Genomic DNA, 16,051 nt, shown 5'->3' on the forward strand with positions numbered 1-16,051 from the left:
TGAGTAATAATATAATTTATTTACTAATGACAAAAAGTAGAAGAGATGGATAAGCTAGTCCGCCAGATTTTTTTCGCCAAGGAAATCTAGCATCTGGGGTTATATTTCTTATCTATGAGTTTGCTTGTCCCAGCCCAACCAAACGCTACATATCTATGGATGGTCCCATCCCATCAATGGATATCAAGAAACCAAACGCACCCGAAATGGATGAGATACGGATCGTAGCTTCGTGAATTGATCAGGTATGTAGCTTGTTTCCGGTAGAGAGGTGGTTACTGAATCTTTTTTTAAAAGGTGCAGAGCACTGGATAAAATGACAAAATTCTAAAAAAAAGAAAGATAAAATGACAAAAAGGCCACCATGACATGCAGAGCACTGGATCGTAGCTTCGTGTAAAGATAAAAAAAAAGAAAGATAAAATGACAAAATTCAATAAGTAATAACCGTATACCAAATCACGTGTAAAGATGATTGATCCGTGCCAACGACGTCCTACAGTCGCTCCTGGCGTGTGAGTGAGCGCATCCCGTCCATTCCGTAGACAAGGATGTTGCAATAATGCTTACTACCATGTTAAAACAGTGTTATGGAAATTTAGCACTAAAAAAATAGGGACTATCAACTCATTAGTGTTGATATAATTGTGAGTCAAGCCATCTATAAAAAAAAAACTAAACGCTGATTTTGAAAATCCCCAAAAATCCAATATTAGACAGCATCACACATTAAACTTTTAAAACCAAACAAAATAACCCCCCCCCCCCCCCCCCCCCCCCCCCCCCCCCCCTCCCGCCCCAACCTCCTTAACCATTTCAAAGTGGTTAGATGGTTTTGTTGAGGTGGCATTGGTTTACATGTGAGGCAGTCGCTTTTTTTTATAAAAGAATCATAACTTTTTCATATAAAGTAGAGTTAATATAAACTTCATACAAAAGTTATAGATGTAGAAGCGATCTACAACTCTATAGTTTGCGATTTTTTTATTTAAGATCTTGCAGAGGCTCAAATATTCGTTTTCATTTATTAGATTTTTAAATCCAAATTTTTCAAACGATCTCAGATGTTGACATGATCTGTAATAGAGTTGTAGCTACTAGGCCATCAGGAACATGGACCTTGCCACCTCTATCTCGTACTACTACTGCCTTCAAACCCTTGCCTTGAAGGATGGATCCTGAATTTGGGGGTGGCTTCTTCATATACAAAATCTGCAGAAAGCGTAATCATACCAGAAGTTTCACCAGACACTGATGAAGAGAGGCTACTGCAATCTTCATTCAGGTTCCACCTGGCCCCAATGAGGCCATCCCCGTTCAATACAAATACAACCAACAATACTCTACACAGGAATCCACATCCGCAAGGACAATGTCAGAGAAAGAATGAAAATGAGGAGGAAACGGCAAGGTTGATTTATCGCAGGCGCTTGCGAGGCGTTCCCAGCAGGCCCATTTGAAGGAGAAAGGCTGGAACCTCCTGGGATGGCACCACCAGCGTCTCCAGGTCCTGGTGCAGGTGATGGAGAATAAGACCCATGGTTTGCCACAGTTGGCACCACCGTGAGTGGGGGGAACTGATGTGGTCCTGTAATCATGATCAAAGTGATTGAAACAACAGACACCAGTAAAGATCAAAACAGAGGAATTCATGATGCATAGCACTGGGCAAATGAAACAACAGCATCTATGAAAAAACTTCAGTCGGTACATTTCCTACTGTTTGCTATACTGAAATACATTGAGAACAAAGTGAAAGCTTCACCAATCTAGACATCATGTTATTTGGTTAATGCCTTGATCCACATTTTATAATGTCAATGAAAACATTGTCTGAATAAGCAATGGTATATTGTCACTCTTCTCCTTTTCCTTTGACATAAAAAAGTGTGATCAGGTGAAACATGCCAGTTATCTACAATGCAGCTTCCTCACATGTTGCACTTGATAATTTAGTTAAATAACTATCACTTCGTTTATTTAAAAGGGTTTGCTTTGGTACTACGTACTACCTCAAATAAAGAAGTATACAGAACTTTAAAGCAAGGTACATAGTGTTAGGCAGGCGTAATCCCATACTAACTAAAACAAGATTGAGGGCAACCTACCAATATAAAAAAAGGAAATACCATCTTAGATTGGACACAAGGAGATCAAAACTTTGTTCGATTTAAATCCAAACCAAGGGGCTAGATTAATATTCTGGGACAAGAATATCTTTCTTTACACTTGAAATCACACATGAGGTTCATCCTTTATTCTCTCTTCTAAAAAGGAGGTGCGCACCTAAAAAATCTTATAGGTTGTGACTAGACAATACATTTACTGATGGATGTTTCAAAAGTGCAGCTCTGGACAAGTCAATGATGATGTTCAAAAGGAACTTTGAACAAAGGAGTAAAGGACTGAAATTTACTGCATCGGCACTTCAGTAGCTAAATATGAAGCAGACTACAAGTGAAGATTGCACAAGTACCTGGACACATGGGTTGAAGACCTGAGGATAGCCTGCACATGCATTGTAAGATGTGATCATCTTTGAGTTCCACAGTTTAGATAGAGCAAAAACAAAATTATTTGGGATTTTTTGCTTACGATGTTGCGATGGTTCCATTGACATAGCCAGCATAGTTGCAAGACGAGACACCGCAGCCACCAGTGGTGGGTTGTGCGGTCACATTACCAAGAATTAGGCTGCTATTAGAGCATTGCACACTTGAACATGATGCTGTCAGTGAAGCCGGTGTGCAATACAAACTGTAAGGAAATGAGGGTGTTATAGTCCGAAACAAATAAAAAGGCAAGAAAACTACATTGAACAAAAGGGAGTATAAGTTTACTTGAGATCTGCTGGCCCGCAACTGCACTCCACACAGTTCCCAGCAGTCAGTGCATAGGTTCCATTTGCCACAAGCAATCCATAGTCCGAAGCAGAGTTAGGAAATGCTGAGGCGCAAGCTAATGAAAGAAACAAATGGTTGTCATTAGAAAGAAAGTACTGATCAGCATAGGTCGGCAAAATTAGAAAGTATCCTTCTCAACTATCATTATTGAATCAATCAGCAAAAAGAAAGGTATGCCTCCAAGAAAGTGAAAGACCCTTCCATCAAAAATGAAGACCTACCACTGCACATTTTTATAAGTTATCTTTAGCTAATGCACTGAATAATTAATCACTCAAAGCTTATAAGCCCTGTTTGCTAAAATTCATAAATCATAGGCCCTGTTTGGTACAGCTTATAAGCTGCTTATGGCTAAAATAAGATGAAACCAACAGCCAAACGGTGTGCTTTTTGCAGCTTATTCCGGATGCGCTTATTTCCACCAGCTTATTTTGACCGTGTTTTTACTCTTATTTGTGCAGCTTATCTAGGAAACAGGACCAGATAAGCAAATAAAATTGCTCACATGTACCACACAAACAAAGAAAAGTAATCTTTCACAACCTAACCACTGCAAGCGTGGCTTGTCCCAAGCCCCAACCGTAGATCAGCTTTTTGAGTGGTACTTTAATTTTAAAGTTTAAAAAGCCATTACTGCATCCTACGTTTGTAAATCCAAAGGCTGGCAATTCCTTATAACAAGTTAAAAAGGGCCTAAAGTAACTATGTAACATTAAACTGGTCTTTACAGAACTACACCTTCAGACTTTCACAAAGGTACACCTGTCGACGTCAACCAATACTTCAGGTTATTTTCCCTGACCTACAGTTATTGACAATCATAAGCATAGAAATGATGGCTGGTTATTGGCAAACTAGATCCCTACAGAACTTGAAACAACATATGTTTTCAACCAATGTTTAGTCAATTTAAGGAGAAAGTGATGCAATGTTGCCAAGTTATGGCTCTGCAATGGCCACGGCAGTTTATTCCAATCTTGTTGCATCTGCGGTCCAATGAGTGAATTTGTTTACCAGGCAATGGTATGGCAAGGATGTCGCCTGGTGCGACAATGGGGCTCCCCATGGCGTTCACATTGCTGATATCAGTGACGGTGGTTGTGTGGCTCGCGGCGATGGATTCCACGGTGTCCCCAACCTGCACGACATAGGAGAGGTACACGGCGGGGAGGTTGTTGTCGGTGGAGTTGAAGCAGACGCAGGGGAGCGGGATGACGAGCTTCTGTCCCGGGTTGAGCAGCGCGTCGGGGTCCTCGGCGGCGAGCCCGTTGGCGGTGCGGATCTGGTCGGCGGAGGGGAGGCCGGCGAAGACGACCTCGGCGATGTAGCCGAGCGTGTCGGAAGGCCGCACGGCGTAGCGGACGGCGACGGACTTGCGGACGCCGTCGGCGCAGGCGCAGCGGGTGGGCACGCGGAGGAGCGTCCCCTTGGGGAGGATGCGGTTGGCGGCGCCTGGAGAGGCGAAGTCGAGCGCGTTGGCAGCCAGCACCGCTGCCGGGTCGGCGCCGAAGAGCGCCGCCACCTCGGAAACCTTCATGTCCGCGTAGAGCGTGTAGCCCAGCAGAGCCGGGCACGCGTCCGCGCCAGAGCACGGCTCGATCGTCGTCTTCGCCGTCGCGCCGCGGAACGCCGCCGCCGCCGCGAGGAACAGCAGCAGCGCAGTCGCCGGCGTCGGCATTTGGGCCCTAGGGTTTAGGGTTTGGGCTTGAATAGTAGGGGCCTAGGGGGAGGAGTCTGGCAGACAGGCGAGGTGAGCTCGCCGGCTAGAGCTTGCAGCTCTGCGCTCTGTACTCTGTAGTCTGAACTCGGGTGCGAACTGTGTGGAGAGTAGGTGAGAATTTTTTTTTAATTTTAACACTTTTTAAAAACTAATTTTAAATCTAACGTGATCGGTTTTTTTAAAAAAACTAACATTTTTGACCGCGCCTATTGCCCTGGCGTGGTTAAATACCTGTGCTACGTCATGCATGGTGGTGCGGCAGAGGACTGACGTGGCGACGACCGGAATCGCTGACCTCTGACGGGGCAGGGCCTGCCGCGCCACCGATCTTGGCGTGGCAGTGCCGTGCCACGGAATATGGCGCGGCGGGGCCAAATAAATATCGTGAGCGAGCCCCTCGCCCGCATGCACCCCTGCCCGCCCGCCCACCGCCGCATCCTCCGCTAGCCGCACAGCGCCCCGCCGCCGCGCCGCGCTCGCTGCCAGCGCCCGCGTACGGCTGGGGCAGCGCAGTCCTGACATGGACGTATCGACAGCTATGCGTTGCTTGTCGTCGCACCTCAGGGTATGCGAACCTTAGAGGCTGCTCGTACCTACTCTAGGTTTGGTGTTGGAAACGATGGCCCGTTGGGAGGCCACTTAGTGCTGGTTTACCGGTAAGTACTTCGGTTCATTATATTCTTCGATATGGTTACATATGATGAGTTTATTAATGGTTAATTCATTATCGTGTTCAATGCAGCAATGGAACGGGCAGGATACACTCCCTACAGTTCTGTTTATCTAGACGGAATTAGAGTTAGTTAGAGGGAATACGAGACGCAAGTACAGGGAGTACACGGACGGTCTCGACGTTCTGACACAGCACCAGGTTACGCTCTTTTTACTATCATACTTGTATCTTGTTTGATGTACACTATATCACAACCTAACTCAATTACAAAATTTCAGGTGCATTGGTGTCCTTGGGATGCTCCGGAGCTCCAGTACTATCTCAGTCCTGTCACTAGGGACGAGTCAGACGAGTATCGCTGCGACGTCCCTCTTATTTTCTTTTATGTGGTCGAGATTCACTTACCCATCGGAGTCTGTAGACAGTTTAGAAGAATGACAGGCTGTCCACCACCGCTTTACTCCACCAACCAAAGATTGTACGGGTGTGTTATCGATTAATAACAAAGCTACAATTCAGAGGTGTGTGTGGTACAACTAACATCGTTTTGGTGCAGGTATGACCGCAGGAAGAGGTACAAGACCAAGGATTGGAGCGTGACACACAGCGCGCACATCCATTTGTGGCAGAACAGGGTACGACATCCGGTCCATGCAGGTCCTCCACATGACCAGCACACCTTCGATGAGTACCTGTGGTGGTTTCACAGATCTATGAGGACACATATCAAGCCCCCATATACTAAGGAGGCGATTGACGAGGACTCAGAGGAAGATGTCATCGAAGATGTGTACGACGTTACCACTAGGGAGGACACACCGCTACAGAGAGCCCCGCTTCAAAGATACGTGGTAAGATACTTGGATGGTATAATTTGTTATCCTTTTGGTATTAAGTATATGTACTAAAATTGTCCAACCGCGTTTCTGTACCCAGACGACACAATTGTCAAGGTTGTCCAACGAATCTAGATGACACAATTGTCGGCTTCACGAGTCTAGAGGGCAGGGGCCATGCGTTCTCGTGGCTTTTGTGGGGGTAAACATAAACTTGTCCGTTCCGAAAATATTTCTTTAGTGTATATGTGTTTGGAAAATACACTAACTTTAACGTCTATTTATGCAGAAGGTGAAAAAGAGCTACAGAAAGCTAGCTCTGAAGCTGAGCTGCATGGACACTCCTTATGAGGAACCGCCACTCCCGGCGCGGTCGGGTGGCACGTCTTTAGCCTCTTTGAGGACACCAGCCGACTCTTCTCAGCCGATGACAGGTGCCACTTCCGCGGTGTGTACACTACCACATCATAACGCTGGGAAGGACCCTGCAACCGAGGACGACGACGATGACCCCCCGGGCTTCCATAGACAGCACGACCAGTGGAACGATTGGCCGCAGGATGAGATTGGTATGTCTCAGCTAGGTGGTGCCCCGCTTGGTACCCAAGGAGCCTCACAGGTACTAACAAAGGTAGTTTCTTTAAATACGTATGCTCCATGAACTAACGATCATAAAGAATTATAAGTAATCGTGCGTATCATATACTTATAGGGTACGAGCCGTACGCACCGTCGACGCGACCATACCGACGTTGGCTACACTCCCAATGTGTTGCCAACAAATCCAAAGAGAAAGAGGCGTCCGAGAGATCCTTACACTCCTAGGTCTTAGTTTGTTAGGTCAAACGAATATTGGCATCCAAAACTTACGGGGTTATTTGGTTATGTTATATCAAACTTATGTCAAACCAATGAAAATGTTATGTGGCAGCTTGTCAACTTACGCACGAACTTCATTTATTTGCTTCATATTCGTTTCTATGCGTCGCGGCAGCACTGCCAGTGAGATTAAGTAGCAACTAGTTCGGGAACCGACAGTCCCGTCGTATCTCGCCGTCGGTGGCCAGTGTCTTGCGCGAGGGGTCGAGAAAGCCGGGGTCCATGGGCTCGTCGCCGCCGATCCTACAATATGGGGCCAAAAAGCCCAAGAAATAAGTTCCCTTAAAAATATTCGTTTCAATCCGATCCATTTTTTTTGTAATCGATTAGTTAACATGGTGGTTAACCATATTATGAAAGACGGAAAAAAATCATTGCCTTATCAAATTCTCTGTTCGGCCGTGAAACTAATTCAACAAAAGACAAAAACAAATCCACTATTGATTTTACGTCAAGCAATACTTAGAATAACTCCCACTATCGGCATGACGCGTTCCGATTAAACAGTCCAGGTACCGCCGGGCGAGCGGCGGGCGCGGCAGCCAGGCGGGCTTGCTGCTTGGGTAGACGGGATTGGCCGCGGGGTTTTATTCGGCTCTGCCGCACCATGGATCAAGGCGCGTCACTGCCGCGCCAAGGTCGATGGCGTGGCAGGCTCTGCCCCGTCAGCGGTCAGCGATTTCGGTCGCCGCCACGTCAGCCCTCTGCCGCGCCACCATGCATGGCACGGCACAGGCATTTGGCCGCGCCAGAGCAATAGGCGTGGTCAAAAGTGTTAGTTTTTTTTATAAAAAACCTGACCGTGTTAGATTTAAAATTAGTTTTCAAAAAGTGTTAAAATTAAAAAAATCATAGGTGAAGTGTGTGAAAGCTAGACACACACGGAGGCGTCTGGACTGTCCATGATGAGTGGGGTTAGTAGAACTATGGCCCACATGTCAGTGAGATACTGGCTAGTTTGGTCAACATGCAAGGATGGGGACACTTCTTCTCAGGGAGACATTGAGCTCGGCTTGAAATATGTGGCATGTGAGGGAGACGGGGGGACAAATGTCTCATGACCAGGTCTACAAATGCCTTGTTACTGTGATGAGTGGGCCACACCTTGGTCCACCTGTCGCGTTGCCCAACTTTTTTGTTTTGGATTAAGTCCACTTTTGACCCCTCAACTCTTATATCGGTCTAATTTTGACCCCCAAGTACAAAACCATCTGGTCTAGGCACCAAAACTTTCAAACCCATTCAGTTTAAGCCCCTCGGTGTGATTGAGGCAGTTTGCGTTGACGTGTTCTCGGTTTTGACTAGCCACACTAGCGTTGATAGACACGTAGGATCACTGCGTGGGTCAAAACACGAGCCGGCCCGCTCTGCTCTTTCTCTCCCTCTCAGTTCCTCTCCCCCGAACCCTAGACGCTGCCGCTGCCGCCTCCATCGCCGTAGATGCTACCGCATCCTCTCCTTCGGTGCCTCCACATCCACAGTCTCCCCTCTGTAGTCGTTTGGGCTTGGAGGATTGAAACGAACACGCTCAGGTACGATTGAATCATTCTGCATTTCTAGATATAGGGATGGAAGTACTCTTAGGTTAGTTACCTCAGATCCATAGTCCTAAGACTATACTATCTGTTGTAGGAATGGACCCTTTGGAATTTCTTTGTGTTTGATTTCACTTTGGTGGCGAGTTTTTCAATGATGGGAAGAAGCTTCATTATCTAGGTGGAAATGAGGAGATGTCATTCATCGAGCGTGACAAAATATCTTTGCTTGAAGTAATTGGACATCTTAAAGACCATTACAATGCTTTAGAGCCTATTCTTCTCCATTGGTTGTTCCCTGGCAAGGATTTACTGAATGGGCTCAGAGTTTTGGTAGATGACAAGGCTTGTTTGGACATGTCTAAATGTGTTACTGATGGAGGGGTTGCAGATGTATTTGTTGAGCTTATTGAAGTGAAAGCTGATGGCATGGAGACTGAGGAGGAAGAGGATGGGGAGGACCAGTGTAGTGACTGGGAGGAAGATGCTCAAATGGAGAGTGAAAGAGCAGATAGTGAAAGCACTAGGATGGAAACACCTCATGAAGACAATTTGGTGGTTGAGGATTTGGCTATAATGAACATGTCATCACCAGAACAAGTGAAGAAGGACTTAATAGGTGCTACTAAGTATTTGCATTGGGTTAGAGAGAAAGAAGCTCCTGTACAAAAGTTAGTTATGCAAGAAGAAGTGTCTGATCATGAAGAGGCTCCTGTACAGAAGGAGCACAATTCAGATATGGATGATTCTAGTGACCAGGATTACTTGCCTAGTGATAATGAGAGCAGTGGAGAGGATGAGGAGGTAATCTAGATTAGAGTGGAGCTAAAGGATTTAAAGAAGAAATTAAAAGCTGGAGGCATGTTGGTGGTTGATGAGGAAAGGCATGAAGTCAATGTGGAATGTGCTAATGAAGAGGATGGTTGTGATTCCCATGCTATGGATACTGATGAAGAGGATGATTCATATGATGAAACATCTAATGGAGAGTTGGTTAGGAAGGAGAAGAAATTCCCCAAGTTTGATACCAATGCTCCAGTGCCAGTATTCAATGTTGGGATGGCTTTTAGTGATAAGTCAACATTCAGGGAGGCTGTCATCAAGTATGGGCTGGTAGAAAGGAAGGTGATTAAGTTTGTGAAGAATGAGAGCACAAAGTGTAGAGCAATTTGTTCATGGCCAAAGTGCACTTGAGTTTTGCATCTGTCAAAGACATCAAGGGCAAGTAGTTGGCTTATAGCCACATGTAAAGATGTGCACACATGCCCACCAAGGAGAGACAACTCTTTAGTGACATCAAGGAGAATAGCAGATAAATATGAGAAGTTGATATTGGCTAACCCACAGTGGTCAGTTGAGAGTATGAGAGAAATAATTCAGGAGGAAATGTTTGCAGATGTTAGTATTTCAAATATTAAGAGAACCAAATCAATTATGATGCAAAGGATGTATGATGCAACCAATGGGTAGTATGCTCTGGTGTTTGACTACCAGCTTGAACTGCTGAGAAGCAATCCTGGGAGTACAATAGTAGTGAAGCTTGACACTGAAGAACTTGAACCCATGTTCATGAGGTTTTATGTCTGCTTTGATGCATGCAAGAAGGGGTTCCTTGCTGGTTGCAGGAAGGTTATTGGACTGGATGGTTGTTTTTAAGGGATTAACCAATGCAGAACTGCTTTGTGCACTAGGTAGAGATGCCAACAATCAAATGTACCCAATAGCTTGGGCAGTTGTAGAGAGGGAGACCAAGGAGTCCTAGGACCTTTTCTTATCTTTGCTGAGCACTGACCTGCAGTTTGGTGATGGTGATGGCTGGGTATTCATTTCTGACCAACAGAAGGGGCTCATCAATGCTGTAAACAAGTGGGCACCTAAGGTGGAGCATAGGATGTGTGCTAGGCATATCTATGCTAACTGGAGGAAGAAGTTCACTAACAAGAAGTATCAGAAGCTTTTTTGGAGATGTGCAAAGTCTTCATCAATGAATCTATTCAACTACAACATGAACAAGCTAAGGGCAGAGACACCACATGGGGCTGATGCTATTTTGAGAACTGATCTTGAGCATTGGAGTAGAGCATGGTTCAAAATTGGGTCATTCTATGATTCTATGGACAATAACATGTGTGAGTGCTTCAACCACTAGATTCTGAAAGCAAGGTTCCTTCCAATCATAAGTATGCTCGAAGGTATAAGGCGCCAAGTTATGATAAGAATCCATGAGAACAGGAATAGCTATAAGGTGCAGAGTATGTAAAGGGATTGGACACAATAGGATAACTTGTAGCAGGAGGACAGGTTCTGGTAATGCAAGTGGTGGTGCTTCACGGTCTGGTAATGCAAGTGGTGGTGCCTCATAGTCTGGTAATGCAAGCGGTGGTGCTTCGCAGTCTGTTAGAGGAGGTGATGGTGCTTCATAGTTATATACTTCCTTTGTCTTGTAGGATGGGCAAAAAGCTATGAAGTCATCAGCAAGAGTGAAGACAACGCTGAAGGAAGGGGCTCGGGCTAAGGTCACCCTAGAGGCCACTATACCAGGGATGTTTGGAAAGCACAGTAAAGCAAGCCTCCAAGTTTTAGGTGCTTCTACCTCTATGGTTGTTGTGTCAATTGCAGGACTAGCCAAGCAGATTTATCTAGAGGAAGGAAGACCAAGTGCAACTGATCACAAGGGAGCCACTCCTACCTTACTGCTGATAGGCCCAAATCCTTGAGCCCATGTCTGTGTCTATGTCTTATCTATGCTATCTAGAACTATTGTAATGAACTTGGATCTGTCTTATCTATGATATCTGGAACTATTGTAATGAACTACTATAATGAACTTGGATCTATCCTTCTACCTTACTTCATGAGTCTATGTGTGTGCAACCTGAACTATTGTAATGAACTTGGATCTGTATTAATCACTGAATGACATGTGTTAATCACTGAATGACATGTGTTGTATGGATCTGTGTTATATTGAACTTTAGTCATCTCTTTGTGCAGACGCCATCAAAAATTTGACAAAGCTCACTGGTTACACATATAAAAGGATTCATGCAACCACATTTCACTAAAACATTAGGACATGAGCATTAACCTGATACTCATACATGGTCCTGAGCATTATGCTCATGCATTAAGCTGATACACAACCCATAATAGAACCTGAATAGGTTTTCAGTACCAACATGGATCCTACTAACTACAACTACAACTACACCAAGGCTAACACCACATTGACTTACATGATCCAAGGCATCTAGGAAGCAGCCACTAATCCTACACACACAAATAAAGCACCAAACAAGAACTTCCAATCCTTCTCCAATGTCCCTATCCTTACCTCTAACTCAACTCTAGATGCAGCTCCCAACTGCAATTCAGCTTGCATAATGGCCACATCTCTCCTAGCTGCAACAAACATGGCCCCTCTGTCTTCATTGTACCTGACATCGCCTTCTAGCTCAAGCTACAGTCTTTGTTTCTCCCTTGTTGTGCGTTCCAGCTGAAGCTACAGTCTTTGATTCTCCCTTATTGCACCTTCCAAGAGTCTTGCAGTCTCCATTCTTACATCTTCCAAACTCTATTTAGCTACTCCAGTTGCACGCTTCCAGTACTTCACTGCATCTTGCAAATCAAGCAGAAGTTGCTTCTTGAAACTACTGTTTGGTGGATCCACCCAATTATAAAAGTCGCAACCACCATCCTATGAAACAAACCATTAACCAACAAATCAGAGACACACTCAATCACTGATGCATCTACAGACTATGAATCACGAAGAGAATAACTTACACGAGCCCGTGCACACTTCAGATACCGCAATCCTAGGTTCAAATCACTCCAAGATATGAACCTAGCAGCTTTTGCACCGCATTTGCATAGCACAGCTGGGGTATACTCCAGTGGTCCTTCACGATAGGGGATGGGTGAGGACGAATCGCCATGGGAATCACCATGGCGACGCCATCGTGACTCTTGGGTCCCCAAACTTCGGCTGGACCCGCTTGAGGTCACCATATACGACTGTGAAGGCGATAGTGGAGGACTCCTAGGAGGAGGGGAGACTTCAAATGCGGAGGCACCGAAGGAGAGGATGCGGTAGCGGCTACGGCGATGGAGGCGGCGGTGGCGGCGATGGAGGCGGCGGTGGCGTCTAGGGTTTGGGGGATAGCAACTGAGAGGGAGAGAGAGCCGAGCGGGCCATCTCATGTTTTTTAACCCGCACGGTGATCCTTCGTGTCCGTCAACGCCAGTGTGGCCAGTCAAAACCAGGAACATGTCAGCGCAAACCACCTCAATCGTGCCAAGAGGCATAAACTGAATGGGTTTGAAAGTTCTGGTGCCCAGACTAGATGGTTTTGTACTTGGGGATCAAAATTAGAACGACATAAGAGTTGAGGGGCCAAAAGTGGACTTAATCCTTTTGTTTTTAGTCCTTTTTTTGAATTTTTTTCACAAATATGTCCCTAGAGGTATGATTTCAAAATCTAGACCCTTAGCTCGGTGCCATGTGGCGCTGAGATTACACGTCTCGGCGCCATAGATTTTGGCGCCTAGGTCTTGGGCTCGACGCGGACATGGCGGTGACTTGACAGACAGCTTGGCGCCATAGATCCCGACGCCAAGCTTGGCGTCGTAGATCTTGGTGCCATAGTTATTGGCGCCAAGAACGGTGCCTAGATCTATGGCGCCGAGGTGATGTTTTAACCCAGCCCCCAACCTTCCTGCCCGAGCCTTTTTCCTCTTCTTTCTCCCCCCTCTTGGGTTTTTTCTCTCCCCACTTCACCCTACCTCATGAATCGGTATATTGGACCTTGAAAACTTTGATTTGATTTGTAGATCTTCGAGAGCAAGGTATCCTCACTCTCTCCTAGTTTTTTTTCACATTGATTCAGTATATATTAGTCAGATTTTTCAACTTAAGAATCGTCATTACTTAGGGTTTCATGCAATTTTAATATTTATATTATTCAACCGTAGGATGCCAAGGCATGGAAAAGCTAGCAATCCAAGGTAACCTCAGCGCACGTTGTTATGTTATGGGTTCATTGTTGTCCGATCAAATGGGAAACCCTAGGTGTAGGGTTTAATGTTAATTGATTTTGGTTCTTAGAACCAAATTGTCTAAATTGTAGTTATGATCGGATGACCAAAAATGCCTTCGACCCATTGCCTCTACCTAGTGGTGTTCCAGTGCCCATGTGCTTTTGCGGTGATCCTTGCAAGGTAGCCAAGTCCGATGAAGAGGACATATATAGGCAGAGGTATTGGATATGTTCCAATTTTGTGTTTGAGCCTACACTTCGTCAGCGCCGCATTAACAAGATGGTGAGGAATTGATGTTTGTGTCATATGACATCTTGCATGATTTTTTTGTTTTGTAACAATTGCATTTTTTGCAGACCCCTCCACCGCTCTATGATTTTGAGTAGTGGATCAACACTGAGATCAAGCCTAAAGACAAGGAATGGATGCATAAACTATTGTGGTGGGAGGCAGAGGACAAGAAGATGATGGAGAAGAGACGCGGAGAGGAGGCTACAAAAAAGGAGCATAAGGAAGAGGAGGAAAGGAGGCGTGTTGCTGTGTACAGGGATGAGAGGGAGAAGAAGCTTCAGTGTGCACGCCGATCAAAAGCAGCGATGGAGGAGAATTCTGATGCCCTAAGAAAGGGAAAGTGACCTCGTTGCACTCAGTAGTCTCAATGACTTGCTAGTTCTATGGTTTATTCATGAACAATGTTGTCTACTATTGGCACATACCTCTAGTATTATTGTATTGTTTAATGTGGCATAGTATTGGACTTTTCATTATGTAATTATTTTCATTATTTATGGTCATAATATTCAATATAATATTGTGGACCTACTAAAATATGATCACGTGCTGCAAACAAAACCTAACAAAGTAGGGCATTATATAATTCAACACACAAAACACCTGAAATGGCATGTGAGAACATGTACCGAACTAGGGTACAGAGTTCCTTCAACTAAGCCTAACACGTCTTAGGTAATTAAACCAAACAACAAACATATGGATGTGCCATGTGAATAAGATAGGGTCATCCTAGTAGTGTGGCCACATAGCAAATTGTGTTGCACCTTCTCCACAGTAGCCTCCCATTGTTGGTGGTGGTGGAAGTGGGGGTGACGGCGGAGGCCCTTTGTTCTTGTGGTTAGGGCAGGTGCAATATGGATCATTGCAGAGTGTCTTCTGTGAATCGGCACCATTGTTGTTGTCGTCCTGTTCGTCGTCCTTATAACCGCTACTAACTTCCCTTTCTAGATCGAAGATACAGTCCTGTAGGTAGTAGATGTACTCCGCATGTGGATAAATAGGTCGAGGATCAACCCACCTAGTGAACCCATAGTTTTCTTCGGCCAAGAAAGACTGCAATAAGTATGTCATGTAAGTTGTATAGAAGAGGAACATATTGAAGAAACAAATAGTAATAGCAATTATCCATGCTCGCGGGCATTTAAAGAAACGATGACCTCCATCTTTTCCCTCAATGAACATCTGCACTAGGCAGTCCTCACCATACATGCATTTTGGCCACTCTTCTTTCCGTTCATCGTATCCTCCCAGTGGTGCCTCTTTGGTGAAATCACTTTTGCTCTCAACTAGGAACCTCTCATAAAGAGCTTCCTCAAAGAAATTAGGACCAAGAGAACCCTCCCACACAATGGTAGTTTCCTTCCCCTTTCCTCTCCCTCTGGACGACCCTCCAGACATTGGTACTGCAACGAAAGAAAATACTAGTTGGGAAGTAAGTAGCAATGCATCCAACGTTGCGTATATATAGGCAGAGGCAGGTTTAGTTGCCGTTTCAATGTGTTATAACTAGTCACAAGAAGCCTAATTAGTTTCACTGAAGAGCCTATTTCAATGGACACTGAAAAGCCTAGATTCATTTTCTAAAAAGTCTATTCGTCGTTGACATGATAAATCACTAAAAAGCCTAGATGCTATAGGTGTACTATGTAAGTGAAGTGATAAATCGCTATTGTCATCGTACTCCTCGTCCTTGTAACTAAAAAGTCTATTTTCATTATCTAAAAAGCCTAGATTCATCTACAAAGCATCTATATGATACAATTGGACTATACACGTTCTAATGAATTTATATTTAATCTGTGTACTATATTTATGCCTTTTTAGCAGTGTAGTATAATTAATGATTCACAAAAAAAAATTCGCGAGAGTTTTCCTTGTTTCAGGAGCATCCACGGTTACAAACAGAGACATCATTATATAATCCAAACATTTAATCATACAAAGAGCACAATACAACCACATCAAACATCACAATCAACATAACATGTCTTGTATAATCCAAATAGTCCACAATGTCCATACAATCCCAAATAGTTATAGGAAAGTAACTACAAAGTCCATAGTCTTACCCTCACTAGCTCCTAGTCTTACCCTTACCCTTGTGACCAAGAGCGCTGGTACCTAGAGTGTAAGGGTCAGGTGGATGGTGTCACCAAGTGCCTGAAGGCTAT

The 16,051-nt window shown here is 44.8% G+C and overlaps 1 protein-coding gene and 1 pseudogene across 1 annotated transcript; both read right to left on the reverse strand.

The window, feature by feature from the left end:
• Positions 1-1,043: 1,043 nt before the first annotated feature.
• Positions 1,044-4,704, reverse strand: LOC136528408 (lysM domain-containing GPI-anchored protein LYP6-like). The gene is made up of 5 exons (XM_066521363.1): positions 3,918-4,704; positions 2,841-2,958; positions 2,596-2,757; positions 2,477-2,508; positions 1,044-1,588 (listed from the first exon to the last, which is right to left on the reverse strand). The coding sequence occupies exons 1-5, from the start codon at positions 4,579-4,581 to the stop codon at positions 1,344-1,346; spliced, it is 1,221 nt and encodes a 406-aa protein (XP_066377460.1). The 5' UTR covers positions 4,582-4,704; the 3' UTR covers positions 1,044-1,343.
• Positions 4,705-11,666: 6,962 nt separating this feature from the next.
• Positions 11,667-12,557, reverse strand: LOC136525805 (uncharacterized; annotated as a pseudogene).
• Positions 12,558-16,051: the final 3,494 nt, after the last annotated feature.

This window comes from Miscanthus floridulus, chromosome 19 (genome assembly GCF_019320115.1).
Source record: "Miscanthus floridulus cultivar M001 chromosome 19, ASM1932011v1, whole genome shotgun sequence".
NCBI lineage: Eukaryota > Viridiplantae > Streptophyta > Magnoliopsida > Poales > Poaceae > Miscanthus > Miscanthus floridulus.

Coding starts and splice junctions, on each gene's coding strand:
- LOC136528408 (XM_066521363.1), bottom strand. CDS start 4,581: ATGCCGACGCCGGCGACTGCGCTGCTGCTGTTCCTCGCGGCGGCGGCG. Junction 2,758..2,840: donor TGCGGGCCAGCAGATCTCAA/GTAAACTTATAC, acceptor ATTTCCTTACAG/TTTGTATTGCACACCGGCTT. Junction 2,509..2,595: donor AATGGAACCATCGCAACATC/GTAAGCAAAAAA, acceptor ATGCATGTGCAG/GCTATCCTCAGGTCTTCAAC.